General features: G+C 35.1%; 1 protein-coding gene across 41 annotated transcripts in view; it reads right to left on the reverse strand.

Annotated features, from left to right (window-relative positions):
* Rims2 (regulating synaptic membrane exocytosis 2) overlaps window positions 1-15,785 on the reverse strand; it is a 586,271-nt gene that overhangs the window by 14,167 nt on the left and 556,319 nt on the right. For 3 of the 41 annotated variants that reach the window (XM_077801063.1, XM_026384540.1, XM_026384541.1), the window contains exon 1: window positions 9,705-9,801. The exons of 37 other annotated variants lie outside the window; for them this stretch is intronic. In XM_077801063.1, the coding sequence (XP_077657189.1) occupies window positions 9,705-9,801 (97 nt within the window). Of the gene's footprint in view, window positions 1-9,704; window positions 9,847-15,785 lie in introns of those variants that run through there. One more of the 41 variants, XM_026384539.2, reaches the window with a different exon arrangement.

Here is a 15,785-nt window from a genome sequence, read left to right on the forward strand (position 1 = left end):
GTTCAAGTCCTATTTGACCATTTGCAAACTTTGGGCAGGGAGTTTATTTTTCTGAGACTCTGAGTTCTTATGTGTAAGTTTGGGATTACTTAGCCTACAACATAGAGTATATGACATGGAGTGGTGTTTAACAAATAGTGATAAGTAAGGATCAGATACTGCAGTCCACACAAAAGAGTTCCAGAAACTATAAAATGCTATACAAATCTTAATTTGAAAAATTATTGGAATGATCTGTAAAATTATCTTAACCTGGCAAGAAGATCACTATGCATAAGTTACTGGATCCCCTTATATAATTATGTGCAAACTTAAGATAATAGCTAAGTTTCCAGTCAGCAAGAAGGATGCTATGATATGGAACTTCCTCTTCAAAGCATTCCTCTTCAAAGTTATTCTTCTCCTAAATTCTCTTCATGGCCATAGAGAATTTAGGAGAAAGAAAAACCTCCCAGGAACAAGAACCAGAGATGTCAGATGAGCAAACTAAAAATTGTCTTCTACTGTCAATGTTTGCCATTCCTACTAGGTAGGATTTGATAATTCCTATGAGTCACTATTTCATGTTTTCTTCTTTCTAAATGGGAATTTTTATTTGATGCAGATAACTTGTCTTATCAAGTTATAGGTTATGATAGCATAGAAAGTCACATCTGGATATGAGAAAAAGAACCACATATCACTCAAAGATCCTACATTTTAATTTACATGGAGTAAATGGATAAGAATTTAGATTGTCTTTCTTAGGAGGGATAGAGTACGTACTATATTAAAATTAAGAGTATTTGGCTACAGAAAAAGTAAAATTTGCAGAAAAAGTTAAAAATGAGAAAGTAATTTCCTTTTGTTTTGTGGGCCTGGCATGAAACTCAGGGCCTTAGGGGTAGGTAAGCACTCTATCACTGAACTACACCTGCAAGCCAAAAGCCATGTTCTCTTCCTTAGATTTCTTTTGCAGATTCCACCCCCTCTTTCCTCTGTTTGTTTGTACTCATTGAACACAAAAGAAAATAATCAAATAGCATACTTTATTTTAAAAGAAAACTAAACATATCATCATGATGGGCATATGAGTTATTTTTCTATCACTGGTAATTATTTTGGATTGCAAAGTGGATGTTTGTTAATGTCTTTGTCTTACCTGCATTTGAAACCCCTTCTTAAATAAAAAAATATCCTATCCCTCAGTAGTACAAGTTAAAAATGTTAGGCACTGGGAAAGGGGGAAGGTAATGCAGAATTCTTAAAAAAAAAAAACCATGATATCTATCTATCTATCTATCTATCTATCTATCTATCTATCTCACAGGGAATTTCACCATTATGGATAAGTAAAAAGAACCAATCAAATATATAAATGGGTGAGTGAAAGAAGTCTATTAGACTAGAAGCAGGAGAATAAGAAAGAGAGAGAGGCCTGGAGGGAAAAGAGGGAGGGAAATCAAAATCCATGCACGTATGAGTTTGTCGGGATGAACCCAAGTACTATATAAAACTATAAAGCTCTAATTAAACAAAATGTCATGTGTTGCTTTCCCAGCCTGCTTTGTTATTAGAGCCCAAGCACATGGATATCAAACTGCTGTCCCAAACTGCATCTGAAGCTACTGAGTCCAAGAAGCAGACATCATGGGCTTCCATTATAATAAGGCTGGCAGCCAGGATGTATGGTTTCTAGGAGTGGATCCTGCAGCAGTCTACAGTGATTCACCATGTACAAGTTGTGATGTCTATGCCAAGTGCCAGTGATATTTGGGCAATATGTGCAGGACCAGCTTGTAGTGTGCTTTTGGGCAGCATTCCTATCCTCTAATACAGTTTTTCCAATCTTCCTTAGGGATTCTAAGACCTATCCACTGTCCAAGTCCAAACCTTTTCTGCCTTAGTTGCCAAAATTGATTTCTATTGATGTCACTAGGCACTCTAAATAGAAAATGTGTTGAAATAGAAAAAGTGATAGAAAAATGTGTTGTTCCTAGTTATATGGAGCCAAGGATACCCATTGTGGAACACAAAGAATGAGTGACATCCAAGCACTCTTGTACCTGCAAAAGTGGAAACAGTGGTTTAATCAGCATAGTCCCTTTTGGTCCTAATAGCTTCTTTCCATTCATGATATGAACAGAAAAAGCAGTCAGGTACTAGTAATTTTATTCATTTGATACATACTTGTTAAATACTTGATAGGTATAAAGTATTGTGGGAGATAATGCATGTAACACATGATCATATAATTCCCAGTGATATTTTAAATTTAGTTTGCAAGATTAGATAGCAAACAAATTATGACAATCCAAGGCAATATATGCTAAGTGTTACATGAGTGATATTACTTAACAAGGGCTGTGATGTCCAATAGAATTTTCTTTGAATGATAGAAATCTTCCATAATGCTCACTCCCTGATCAGACAATCACTAGACACATGGAGTTATTGGGCATTTGAAATACAGTCAGTGTGACTGAGGAACTAAATTTTTAATTTAAATTATTTAAATTTAAATAGCCACATAGAGCCTAGAGGTTCAAGAAAAGGCAAAAATTATTTTGAAATGAGACCATAAGGGAATAGTAAACATAATAAAACTTGTTCACAACATACCTGCAAGAAAGATGTATCAGTATGTATGTACATTTCACACAAAAAAAATGAGGAAACTAAAGCTGAAAGAAATTAAATATCCCATTTAGTTCACAGAACTAGAAATAGGTGGAAACAATGTTTCAAATCCAGGTCCATGTAGGTTTTTCTCTGCCTACAAATGTTCTTACAGCTTCTAAAGACTTCATAGGTAGATGGGATATCAGCTGAGCACTGATGAGCAATTAGGCTGTACATGTAGGATAGAGGGAGAATATATAAGTATGAACAAAAATTTGGAGGCAAAGAATAAAGAGGCTTAGTTGTATAGAATTACTAGTCTTGGAAGTCGAGGAAGCTAACTATATGTAAATAATAGATTCTTAAAGACTTGGAATGTCAAGATACAGGTTTTACTTAGGATTTGGAAGTCAACTGATGTTTGGGGAGTCGCAGCAAGATTAAGATGATGTTTAAGACAACTGATACAGTTGCTTTGAAATGGGATTGGAGTGGGGAGATCCAGAAAGTAGAGAGAGCAGGTTGGGAGGTTATCAGATGATTTCTAAGATGAGTTAATGTGGTTCTGAATTATCAAGATGTCAGTGAGGAATGAGAAGGATGAAAGAAAACTGAGAAAAGTTGAGAAGGAAGTATTTCACTGGCAGAAGTTGCAAACTGGTGGTCTTTGGATCACATTTGGCCAATAAATATGTTTGGTTTATTTCAAATGTTTGAGAATTTTTATTTAGGTGTCACCATTTTAATTTCAAAGGTTTTAATTGGGGAAAGTTGAGAGTAAAATTTCCAACCTTGAGTTGATAGTTAACTTGGCATCAATTAGCTGGAAATGAGAATTCATCATTCCTCTCTGGATGGGTAAAGATTTCTCCAGCTTTACAGAGCCCTGGTCTTTCCTTTTTATCTTATACCTGTTCTACTTTACTGATGTAGGTTACGTTTCCGGCTCAATTTACAGAAATAACAAGGGAAAAACTGAACACTAATTCATCTTTTTATTTTAAATAGCTAAAATAATTTTACTTATATTTTAGTATCATTAGACAAAATCTAAATCTCAAGAAATGATACTTGTTCCTTGCAATGATGATCCAGACAAAAGTAGAATATTATTGGGAACTAAACTGATACACATGGTCCTGCCCTCTTGCTGTATTAAACTGGACCAACCTGGGTAAATAAAATCTCATCTCAGGACAGTTGGAATTGAGATTGGGAAAGACATGGTTTGCAGTATGGATGGAACAGTGACAGGTAAACTTGTAGTCCACTGACTACCATTTTCCACCAGACACATGAGTAATAGAGCAGGGGAGAGAGCTGGCTGCTGACAAAGAACAAAGCAGTCATGCAGAGATAGAAGCAATGGAAATGGAAAAAAGAGTGCTTATGCCTTCTCAACAGCATTTTGATTTCCAGTTTAGGCCCCATGAGGCCTCGTGGGATTTCTGCTCATGGTTTTGGTGAAGTATCTTTGTATAAAACATTATTTACATGAAAATAAATCCCAATTTCATTTTCAAGAGGAACATAAAAGAAAATGACATTTCAAACCTAGAAGTGACACTATTATTTTTATGTAGCATTTCCTTCAATTATTCTAATAATATCATATGTATAGTAGATAAATCTCCCTTCTTCTCAGTCAAAACCCACTACAGCATGAGATAGAACAAATACACAGAAGGATCTTTTCTGATCCATAATAAAGGCCTACTTTATAACAGCAGAGAGCATTTACATTAAAATAGTCCTCAGTAGGAATGGGGTGCTTCTGTTACAACTTTCTAGTGAATTTCTTTTGTAAGTCATTATATGCAAAATGTCTCCATGGGGAAACTCCGACCCATTACTCGTTTTGAATTTAGCGAACCTACTAAAGCAAACTGGGGCTTAATTTGACTTTTATATTAAAGTTTTAAATTACTTTAAGGATTCTATTCAGACACAAAGAAGTGAATGATTCTAATTCTTAGATTTAAAAGGTAATATTTGATAAGCACTCTGAATGTAACGATTCCTTAATTTATTTAATAAATTCCAAATCTTTTGTTTCACTTTATTTGCCTAAAATATAAATCTAATATAAAATATTGTGCTATTGTTGATTATGGTGTAGACTCATTTATGGAGTGATTTATTAGACATGATCATAAGCTAAGACAGCCTATAACCATTTATCCTGTCCCCAAGTGTGGCTTTATGTGCAAATACTATGACTGGTGCATATAAGAAAGTCCCCATTTCATATTTTTAAAACAGCATAAACATAATGGGTAGCAGTTATAAGGATACTCATCTTGAAAAGAACAGAGAACCATATACCATCATTATTAATAGACACTTTCTGAATACCTACTGTGTGAGGTATGATGTCTGCACTGAGGATGATTACCTTTAAATGTGTAGAGGATTTTTATTTCAGTGGAGCATGGGCAAAGTTCTAAGTTTTTCAATAAAATAAAATTGATTATTAAGTATCAAGTGTAAGAATTAGTATACACAAATATTAGAATAAGATAATGTCTTTTTATACTCTTACTGGATGAATATCCTATTAAAGAATTGGGGAGCGTTGAATATGTCTTTTTATTCCAGTCTATTTGTTTCACTTTTATATTAATTTCTTAAGGCTTTCTTATCACATGCAAAGATTCTTTCCTCAGTTCTCTAATGATTTTTAAATAATTCCTATTTTCTATATGATTTTTGTGTAGTTTAATTTTTAGTGATATGCAAAAAATCCAGTTAGCTATTTAGTTAATAGTGCTAAGTTGATGGGATTTCCTCTGTATGATTGTCACAGGTGGCAGATCATAAAATCATGCAGACCAAATTTATCACATATACATAACTATACACAAAAATACATAACTAAACAAGAATCATTAGTTTAGGACCACAGGTAACATTAAGATCACCTCTGGGAAACCAGAAACCTCAAGTACTAGGAAATGGGCCATTTTCCTGTATTACACAGCCAGAACCATTTGTTCTCAGCAATTTGGTTGGGAAGTTGTAGGTTTCCTTCTACTATTAAGAATGGTAATATTTCTGTGAAATATTTCTTTCTTTCTTAGAACTGCCTGCGATTTTTAAACATTCTACATACATTAATATTCTATATTAGGGGAGAGAAACCCAATGTTAGGGCCAAGTAGTTTTAGAGTAAAAATAATGCTTTATTGTAGGGTTCAATAATAAAGTAAATCCACACAATTTATAACAAGAAAATACTATTGTTATTACTTTTAGTTAAAAAATAATTTCTGGGATTTAAAGTACACTTTTCTGGAATATATTCCAGATACAAGGATGAAAAAAATAAAAGAACTGCAAGCATACAAAAAAGATGCCACGAAGACCAGTCAACAATCTTAGTTTGCTTATAGGAATGTTGCTTTAATCCCCATTCAAATCAGTCCCATTTAGATTTATGATCTGTGGTCAAGTTGTTTAAACTTCTCTAAGTACTTTCATAAGTGTCAAGTGAGGAAAATAACTTCCCTGAAGAACCATGAAATCAAAGGAATATGACATATAGAAGGTGCATAATAAATGGTAACTATTATTATTGTACTTTTTTTTGAGTGTGTGCTGGGGATAGAGCCCAGGGCTCCATGATTTGAAGAGATTTGAAGAAGATGGAATAGAGACCATGCATAGAGCAAATACCTGAAGTGTGATGTGATACAGTGTGGGGGGTGGCTGGAGTAGAGCAAGTGAGAAGGGGACAGATCATCTACACAGGGCTTTCTAGGTAAGTACTCTACCACTGAGCTACATCCGCAGCTGTACTTGGTTTAAGAATATAACATATTACAAAAAAATGCAGTAAAATAATGAAGAAAAAATATAGAGAGAGCATTGTAATTAGAATTATAAACTCCAGAGCCAGATTATGAGTTTAGATCCTATTAATTGTGGAATCTGGGAAAATTGTTCTTAAAGATATGCAGTAGGCCATTGATGTTAGCTCATGACAAATTGATATTACTGACATCTGAATCAAGATTTAACACATTCTCAGTGCATCTTCATTAATTCCTAAGTTAATCACCTTTAAAATTTCTCATGGCACCCTGTACTTGACCTGATCAATACTTGTCACAGTTACAATTACATAGTTGTTTCTGTTATAGTCCATTTCCATTAGACTGTAAGCTCTCAGAGGGAAAGGGGTATATCTACCTAATTTTAAGACTCTCATAGTTACTGACACCAAATATCATCAAAAAATATGTTTTAATTAGAGGACTTGAAGCACATGGTCTTTTTGTAGATGTCTTAGCACTTTTTGTATAGACTGGAAATATCTGATGACAGTGAATAAGAATGAAATAAGGATATGGAACTGGAAGACAGGGCATATTTGAGATCCTTTAGCTATTGTGCTATTTCCAAGAAGACTCCACAACAACAACAACATCAAAAACTCAGACAGGCTTACTGAATTGATTGGTGAACTCAGTCATCACACTAATTATCAGACCACTATTTTCTTTAGGCAAACTATTCTGAATCAGTGTGAAAATCACATGGTGAGATGGATTTACTTTCTTTGTAAGTTAGAATGAGTTTATCACTAAAGTGTCACTAAAATAACATTCTTAAGTATGTCATCCACATGACCTTCATGTGTCCTGTGTGGGTGTCTACACAGACAAAAACACCATAGAGAAGCCAGTGACTTCTCTTACAACTCTTCAGAGTATGTTGACATATTTTTAAAAAATCTGGGGAGTTTTAAGGGTGATAGGACTGTTGTGAAATGAAGAAAAAAAGTTAAGATTTCTTCTTGTGATTGTGAAATGACCATAAGCCAGTGGAAAGTGTATCCCCTCTTGTTGCTAGTACATAACTATAAGGGTTACTTTAAAAATGCTATTTTCCCTTTTTTTATTATCTCTCTCTTTATGTGATACTGAGGACAGAACCCAGGGCCTTGTACATGCTAAGCAAGCACTCTACCACTGAGCCATATCCCCAGCCCACTACCTTCCTTCTGGAATATTTTGTCTTCACAACTCAAGAAGCAACATTATGGAACAGAAATGTTGTTCCAATTTCCCATGCATAGATGTAGAAATTTTCTTTGGGATTAATTTGTATAAGCCAAGACTAAGTGAATGTAATTTAAATTTTGAAAAATTTTCACATTCATGTAAGTTTTTCTTGCTATCTTGAAAAAAGCCTTTTAACATGATATTTTCTGTATTCAACAATCTTAGTTTTAACTTAAAAAGAATAATAACAGCTTCTATGAAGCAAATTCAAATCTGAAGACAGTGTAAAAATTAAGAGAAATAAGTTCATAATAATGCATGCTTTATTTAAATACTTGCAGTTTCAGACACACCTAAGTTTGAGTTCTAGCTCCATCACATTCTGGTTTAGTGATGGAGTGGAGTCCAGGTAGATTCAAATAATAAAAACCTAGCAGAGTTTGGGAGTTGAGTGCATAGGCTGAGCTGCTGACTCACTGGTTCAAGTGCTATCTCTGTTACCCACTACCTGGGCAAGTTTCTGAAGCTTTCTTTGCCTTAGTTTCCTCATTTGTGAAATGGAGATAACAGTACCGCCTCATAAGGTTGTTGTGAGCTTAAAAGCATAAATGCACGTCAAGTTCTCAGTACAGTGCTGGATAATAAGTGCTAAAAATTTTACCTACAATTATAATCATTCATATCCAGCTTGATTTTTAAATTTTTTCATTTGTTTATACATTTCCTAGAATTTAAACTACTGAATTATAGAAAAATTGTAAATGTACAAATTAGAAAAAAAGGACTAGTGTGAAAATTAAGTCATGTTTACCTCAGGAAGTACCCCAATGTTATATCTATATTGACTAATATTAAATTATTATTGTGACAATAAGCCAGAAGAAACATGGTTAGTTCTAACAGACTGGTTTGAAGACCACTTTTCAGATGAACTATGAATCCTCTATTCTCCCCTCCCCTTTCATTTCCTAAGAAAATAGGGAAAAGTTTTATTTCTACTTGTTCTTTTAAAAAAAAAATTTGGTTGTTGATGGACTTTTATTCATTTATTTATATGTGGTGCTAAGAATCGAACCCAGTGCTTCACACATGTGAAGCAAGCTCTCTACCACCGAGCCACAACCCCAGCCCCTCAACCTGTTCTTAAAACAAGTAGTTAATTTCTTTTCAGTCAGACCTCTTTCATAATAAGAAATCATTGATTGTCAAAAAAAAGCAGATCAAGTCCTAATCCATACAATGAGTTAAATCATAACTATACTACTGTGTCTAAAGATGAACTCGGTTTGCAACTAACATTAATAAATTAACAAATAGTATTTCAAATGTTGGGACACTATTATTTATGCCAATTCTCTCTTTGCTTTATAATTTATATTTTCAGTGTTAGCTGTTAAATCTTATAGGTAAGCTCCTCATGAGGAAAACCCACAAGTTTCAGTACTCAAAACTTTATAAAGGACTAGGAACCACTTGGTGAAAAGTTTAACACAGTGAGTCCCCCTCCCCCCATTAGCTTAATCACTAGAATATCAGAAACACACCACCAACAGATTCATGGTATTGTGCCTTGTGGACAAAGTTCCAAGTGTCTCTACCAGAAATTCGCCTTAAGTTCTATCTACTCTCTCCCTGTACATTCTAGGACCCCTTCTCTCATCTGGATCTTGTCCTTTCACAGGCTGATTCCTGTTTTCAAAGTTTTGTGGCTGCATCTCCCTGTAGTTTTTAAGCATTTTTGTTCTTGGGGCCAAATGCTAACACAAAGACTGAGAGAGTAAACAAGAGCAAACTGAGTGGGGGCACCCAAGAAGCGCAGCCTTGCTTCCCACTAGTCTACATCCGCATTCAACTTCCAATCACTTGATAACTGCACTCCACCAGAGAGTCCTTTCTCAAGTCCGCGCCTGTGGAGCTCTCCAAATAACCCACAGACAGAGGTCCTCCTCTGCTCAGCTCTAAGGGTCTCTGGCCCCTGGCACAGTCCTGGAGAGCTGTGACACTTTGAGTTCTCTCTCCCATTGCCAACCCTCCAGACACTGTGCAGAGATGACACAAATAAGAGACACCAACTACGGGGAGGGAAGGTTGTCTCACCTCCTTCTTCCTCCTCCAGTGAGTTCATGCAGGGAAAGTAGCCGGCCAGTGCCTCGAAGGAGGCGGAGAGGCTGCTCCGGCTTTGGGAGCGCTGCATGGAGCGCCCCGCCGCGCCGGCGCCCCCCAGACCCTGTCGGCCCATCTTGGACGAAGACCCGCTTTTCCCGCGGTACAAGATACGAGGCGTTTTGGCGGCTGGGACGCGGCGACCGCAGTGGTTCCGGAGCCAGTGTCGGGGGCCGGGTGGTGCCGCGGGACCCTAGGGTTCTGGCCCCTGACTCCCCGACCCGGCCCAGAGGGAGACGTGGCTGTCCCGGCGGCCCGGACCTCTGATTTGCTCAGGAGGAGGGTCCTGGTTGTAGCGGGCGGAGAAGAGGCTGCTCGCAGGGGAAGTCTCGCCCAGGGGAGTTGAGGATCCCCGAGGCTGGAGCGCTGGAGTGTCGGCGCCCTCCCTCGCTGGGCGATGCTTCCGAAGCTGCGGTCCCAGCCAATCAGCGGCCGGAGGGGGAGGCGGCGGCCGCGGCGGCAGCAGCACCTTGGCAGGACTGGCAGCTCTTGGGCGCACGCCTCAGGTTCTGGCCCCGACCCGGTGTGGCTAGGGCTATTTTCCGAACCCCTGCCCGCCGCGGCTCGGCGAAGGCCAGAGATTAGTTAGACTAATTAGATGCAATGAGTTAGGCATCTCAAATCGATAATAGGTCAGGAAAATTTCTGGTAGTCACTTTCCCTTTCCTCAGGTTCACTTAATTTGTTATTGTACCTTAAGAAAGAAAAGCTTAACACAAAGGCTCCCCGATTTTTACCGGGTTCCATGAAAACCTACAATGGACGCTCTTTTTCTTTCCTTCTTTCTTAACAATATAAAAAGTCAACTGAGAGGAGTTGATTTTTTAATCATTAACCAAAAAAGCACCAATACTGGGGGAAAAAAAGCACAATGATGTCTATCAACTTTAATTTCAATGCTTCTTTCTCTGAAGGAAATAATCTGCTACCCATTGTTATAAAGAATGACAGACTCCATAAAGATTAACATCTAAATAAAAGGCAATATCCTTTTAACACATTGAAAGCAATACACACTAGAAACAAAGCAGTTTATAAGCAAAGTAACATGGTTCCTTCTTTGAATTGAAAACCTCTATCCCAGAACACAAAGCAATTTAATTCCATTTTACTAGGAGTCAAAAGACCATCCCACTTTTTTGTAACCTTGGACAAACATTCAACTCTCCATTTCTCTACCTAGGGAGGTGGGAAGGTGGAGTACAATAATTCCAGCCCTATGTCACAGCTTGATCCACTGAGTATGGGTAATAGAGAATTTCAAAAATGCTTTGTAAAATGTAAATCACACAATCTAAATCAGTTCCTTCATCCAATAAATATGTCCTAAGTAGTATATACACAAAAGTACTTTACTTGATTTACTGATACAAATATCATTCAGTTAATATTGATTGAGCCACTAGTATATGCCAGCTACTTCTGTGGATACAACGGTGATCAAAGCAGCTAAAAATCCCTGCTCTCATGGAATTTACTTTCGTGGAGGGGAGAGAGGCATAATAAATCAATATATGACATAACATTAAGAGGGGGATGAATGCAAATAAAAAAAGTTAAGGAGTATGGGGTATACTGTAACTTAAAAAGGGTTGTGAGTGTGGGTCCCACTGGTGACATGACACTTGAAGAGGGATTTGAAGAAGATGGAGTAGAGAGAAAGCATACAGCAAACACCTGAAATGTGATGTGGTAGTGTTTTGGGGGTGGCTGGAGTAAAGCGAGAGTGGGACAGATCACACAGGGCTTTCTAGGTATATTAAGGACTTTGGCCAATGGACATTCTAATTTAAAAGGCATGATTTAAAATGCATTCAAATAATAATCCTTTCAAATCTTTCTAAAAATTAAAGAAATCCCTTGAGCACAAACAACAACACCATGGGAAAAAAGTAATAAACTTTAGTTGTTTAGACCTAGGATCACCTAGCTTTCTTGCTTCTGCTTCTCTGATAAACTTTTATCCTTTCTTATTAATATTCCTATAACTCTTATTCCAATTTCCTTTTCATTATTCACCTTCCTAATATCAGCATTTCAAAAGAACATTGATAAAAACCAGAGAACTCTATGAATGCTTTTTCATACCTTATCAATTTTATTCAGAGAATAGGAACTTTTTATTAAATGAGATTTTCATCATAAGAATAAAAGAGAATCATAGAACTTTGGAAACTGAAAGGACATTATTGAAAGTCATCTAATGTTTTTTTGAACTGTGGATCATAAATTTTTAGTGAGTTATAATTTATTAGGTTTTGATTGGCATTTTTAAGAATAAAATGAAATAATCTAGAGTCCAGCCCTTGCAGTTAGTGTGTCAGCTGCAGTATTGTTTCATAAATATGTATGCATGTGTGTGCTCACATGTATATAAGTTGGGTTATGATATAAAATGTATTTTCCATTTTAAAAATGTTAGAAAATGAATGTAATATAATAATGATACAATAAAATACTTATTTTATAAAGGAAGAAATTAAGATTAAAGAGCAAAACATTTTATTTCCAAGAATATCTGTTATTTTTGCTTGCTTGGAAGGAATGCAATTAGTAGCTTAAAAGCATTCATTATGTTTATCTTATTGTTTTAATCATGATATTTGCCAGAATGAGGCAAAGAATGATAAAAGGAAACAGGAGTTGCCCTATGAATTCGATTATATTGGGAGAAGATGGCACATTTATCAATCAGACTCTTCTAATGCAAAAGTTACCTGATTAGATTTTGAGAAATTTTGACAGGACATTCCTAACTCCCTGTCTGCAAGAAAATATCAGGAAAAATGATGAAGAAAATATCAGGAAAAAGAGAACTTGTAGAGAAATCCATTTATGATTGGATGAAAACCTATTATTTGGGCATCCAGCAACATCATAATTATCACTGAAAGTCACTTTGGAAAGGGACATCTTGGGTTTCTATTAGAGATTGAATAGGAGGGACTGAATAGTCTGAGAACTGGATCAAGTAGTTGTGTTGAGTTGCTTGGATAAATAACCTTGCTTTCTCTGTGTTAATAATTCACTTTGTGCACCAGAAGAGATTAGTCTAAAAGAATCCAGATATACTTATTCCTATATAAGCATTACTTCTCTCTTGCAGTTTCAGAACAAGGTTGTCCTAGGAAGTTTTTTGGCATTTTTTTCATAGAATCTTAAATGATATACATGAGTGATAGAAGAATGGCACAAGGAGGACTAGAGAGAACTAAAGAGGAAGAAGGAGAAAAGCCCCCTTCTTTCTGGGGAAGAAAACTTTAAGGAGCAAGTGTTGGCACATAGGTCAGCTACAGACTGCAGCAATGGTCAGAGACTACTAGTTTTGAATGATAACTTGAGGAATTCTGAACTTTTTGAGGAAATTTAGAATATTTTTATTCTATGTGCAATTATTTCCCTAGGTATAATAACTATTATCTAAATAATATTTCTTGTTTATATATGTTTTATTAAGTTGATTTTTAATCCCTTGTTCCATTCTGATACAAGTGTACCCCTCCCTGAGAAATTTAAAAATCCATAAAACAATAAACCATAGGGCTGGGAATGTAGCTCAGTGAGGGAGGGTCTGTCTAACACACACGAGGCAGTGGGTTCAATCCTAGCACTGCAAAACAAACAAACAAACAAACAAGAGATTGTAAATGATGTCCCTCCATATCAGGATAATACATGTAATACATGTAGCATAAGTGTAGTATGTGTAACTTTGGAAATACTTTTCAAAAGAAATGAGGCACTGACTTTTATTATATGAGAGACTACTATATTTCATTATATAAACAAAGTGTAGTTACAGAATCATTATAATCTACTATTCCAAATATACAAAAATATACATAATAAACTGCCTCTAAAAACAAAACATGATCTTGAAAAAGATTCTGCCAGAAAATATGAAAATTATTTTTCAAAGATAAACAGATATAACTTGCATATACTGTCATAGTATTGTATTTGATGAATATGTAATAGAATATTTTATAGATCCACCTCAGTTTATAAAACATACTCATTTTGTTACTTAATTCCTACATTAATTGTGAAAGAATGTTATCATCTCTTTATAAATGAGTTGAAAAAATGATATTGAATGACTGCTTAATGAGAAAGTTGTAGAGCAGAACTCAAACTCACATGGTCTGCTTTCAGGTTGTGTTCTATATACCCTATCACAGATGTTTCATACACTTATATAAAACACGATGATAGATATGATTTTAACTATGCAGTAAATTTCTTGGTCTGAAATAAATATTGACAATACAGTTTTTAAATCACAAAGCCTATTCTAACCACGTACTAATGTTAAATCTATATTTGCCTCCCTTTTAAAAATATATCAATATTGCATATTCACATTACCTGAATATGAAATCCAAAATATAAAATCATTTCTTCTATTCCTAGTCTTATGTCAATATGGCACAAATAAATTGTGAACTTTTGTGATTTCCATTTTCAAATATTTTGAGTTTTTACTCATCATATTTGAAAGTGAAAAGTAGATGTTACACGTCAGTGATTGGTCAATTCAAAACTTTCACAAAAGTTAAGAGGTAAAAGATATTTAAAGTATGAAAAGACAAAAAAGGAGGATCAAATGATCAGTATTTTCATTATTTCTGTAATAATATTTATGGCAATATTTGCCTTTATCTCTTAACAGAGCATGTCCATGGAAGTAAGCAAATATATTTTTTGATTAGGCTAGAAACTGATAAGATTTGACTGAAAAATGAAAAGGGAATAAAACTTTAAAGTCATAAGTCATAAAAGCAAACTAGTTAGGCAATATAGAGGAAGAATAAGTACTTGGATTCAATAATTTTAATTATAGCCCTTTATGTATAATAATAATTATGATAATACCTAAAATTTCTATTCTTCATATACACGACTTCCTTAAATAGAAACATTCTATAGGGAAGTGACCCTTATTATCCCATCTTAATAGATGAGAAAATTGATACATATTCATTCAATAAATATTTTTTTAGTGCTTACCACGCATCAGGCACTATTCTAATCACTGGGGACATATTAGAGAACAAGAATGTACAGAAACCCCCACTCTCATGGAGCTCACATTCTAGTGGAATAATGGCTGACAATTATACCCCACTTACAATACACCAGGCCTTTCTCTAAACAACTTTACAAACCAGCACATATATTCATTTAATAAACACATAACACCATGAGGGAGATAGTATTATGAATATACTTATAACAAAAATGAAACTAAGGCACACTGAAGATACTCTTGCCCAAGGTTAAACAATTTATTAGAAAGAATCCAAGAAAAGCCCATAAGGTTAGATGCAAAATATTAAAAAGCAATTTTTCCAATGTCATAAATAGCAAACCCAGAACCTGAATATAGGTGTTCTAATTCTATAATCCATACTTTTAACTGCTAAGTGAACAGTGTAAAAGAATACACTGAGATCAACAATTAGGCAATGGGACTGGCAGTAGGAACTGTATTTCCATTTATAACAAAAAACTTTTAGCATGGTAGTTCTGATTTGTTAAAAGGCATATTTGTGTAAATCTTTATTTAGCTATCATCAGGAATCTAAAACTTACTAAATTTCCTCAAGAAATTTTAGGAGTCCATGTATAGATATGAGTTCAGCATCCCACCCCCCCAAAAAAATCACATAAACCACTCAGCCTCCAGAGACAATAAGAAGTAAATATTAATGATATTTACAATTAACTGGTGTTTGGTCACCGTTGAGTGGATATTTCCAAAAATGAAATACAGTCAATCATAAACCAAACACTTTGATAAATTGTAAAATTAGGAAAAGAATGTTCAGACCTTCTAAATATTATCTATATAAGTTCTTAAATAGTCACATGAAATAAAATTTCAAAAGAAAAAGATTCATATAAAAAGGAAGCACTTTATTTTACTGATAACATTAACTATGATTCAATGATAAGTTAAAGAACTACAAAATCACTTAATACAGTGAAATTTAAAGAAATCTGTTTAGTTGT

Source organism: Urocitellus parryii, chromosome 7, assembly GCF_045843805.1.
Source record: "Urocitellus parryii isolate mUroPar1 chromosome 7, mUroPar1.hap1, whole genome shotgun sequence".
Lineage (NCBI taxonomy): Eukaryota > Metazoa > Chordata > Mammalia > Rodentia > Sciuridae > Urocitellus > Urocitellus parryii.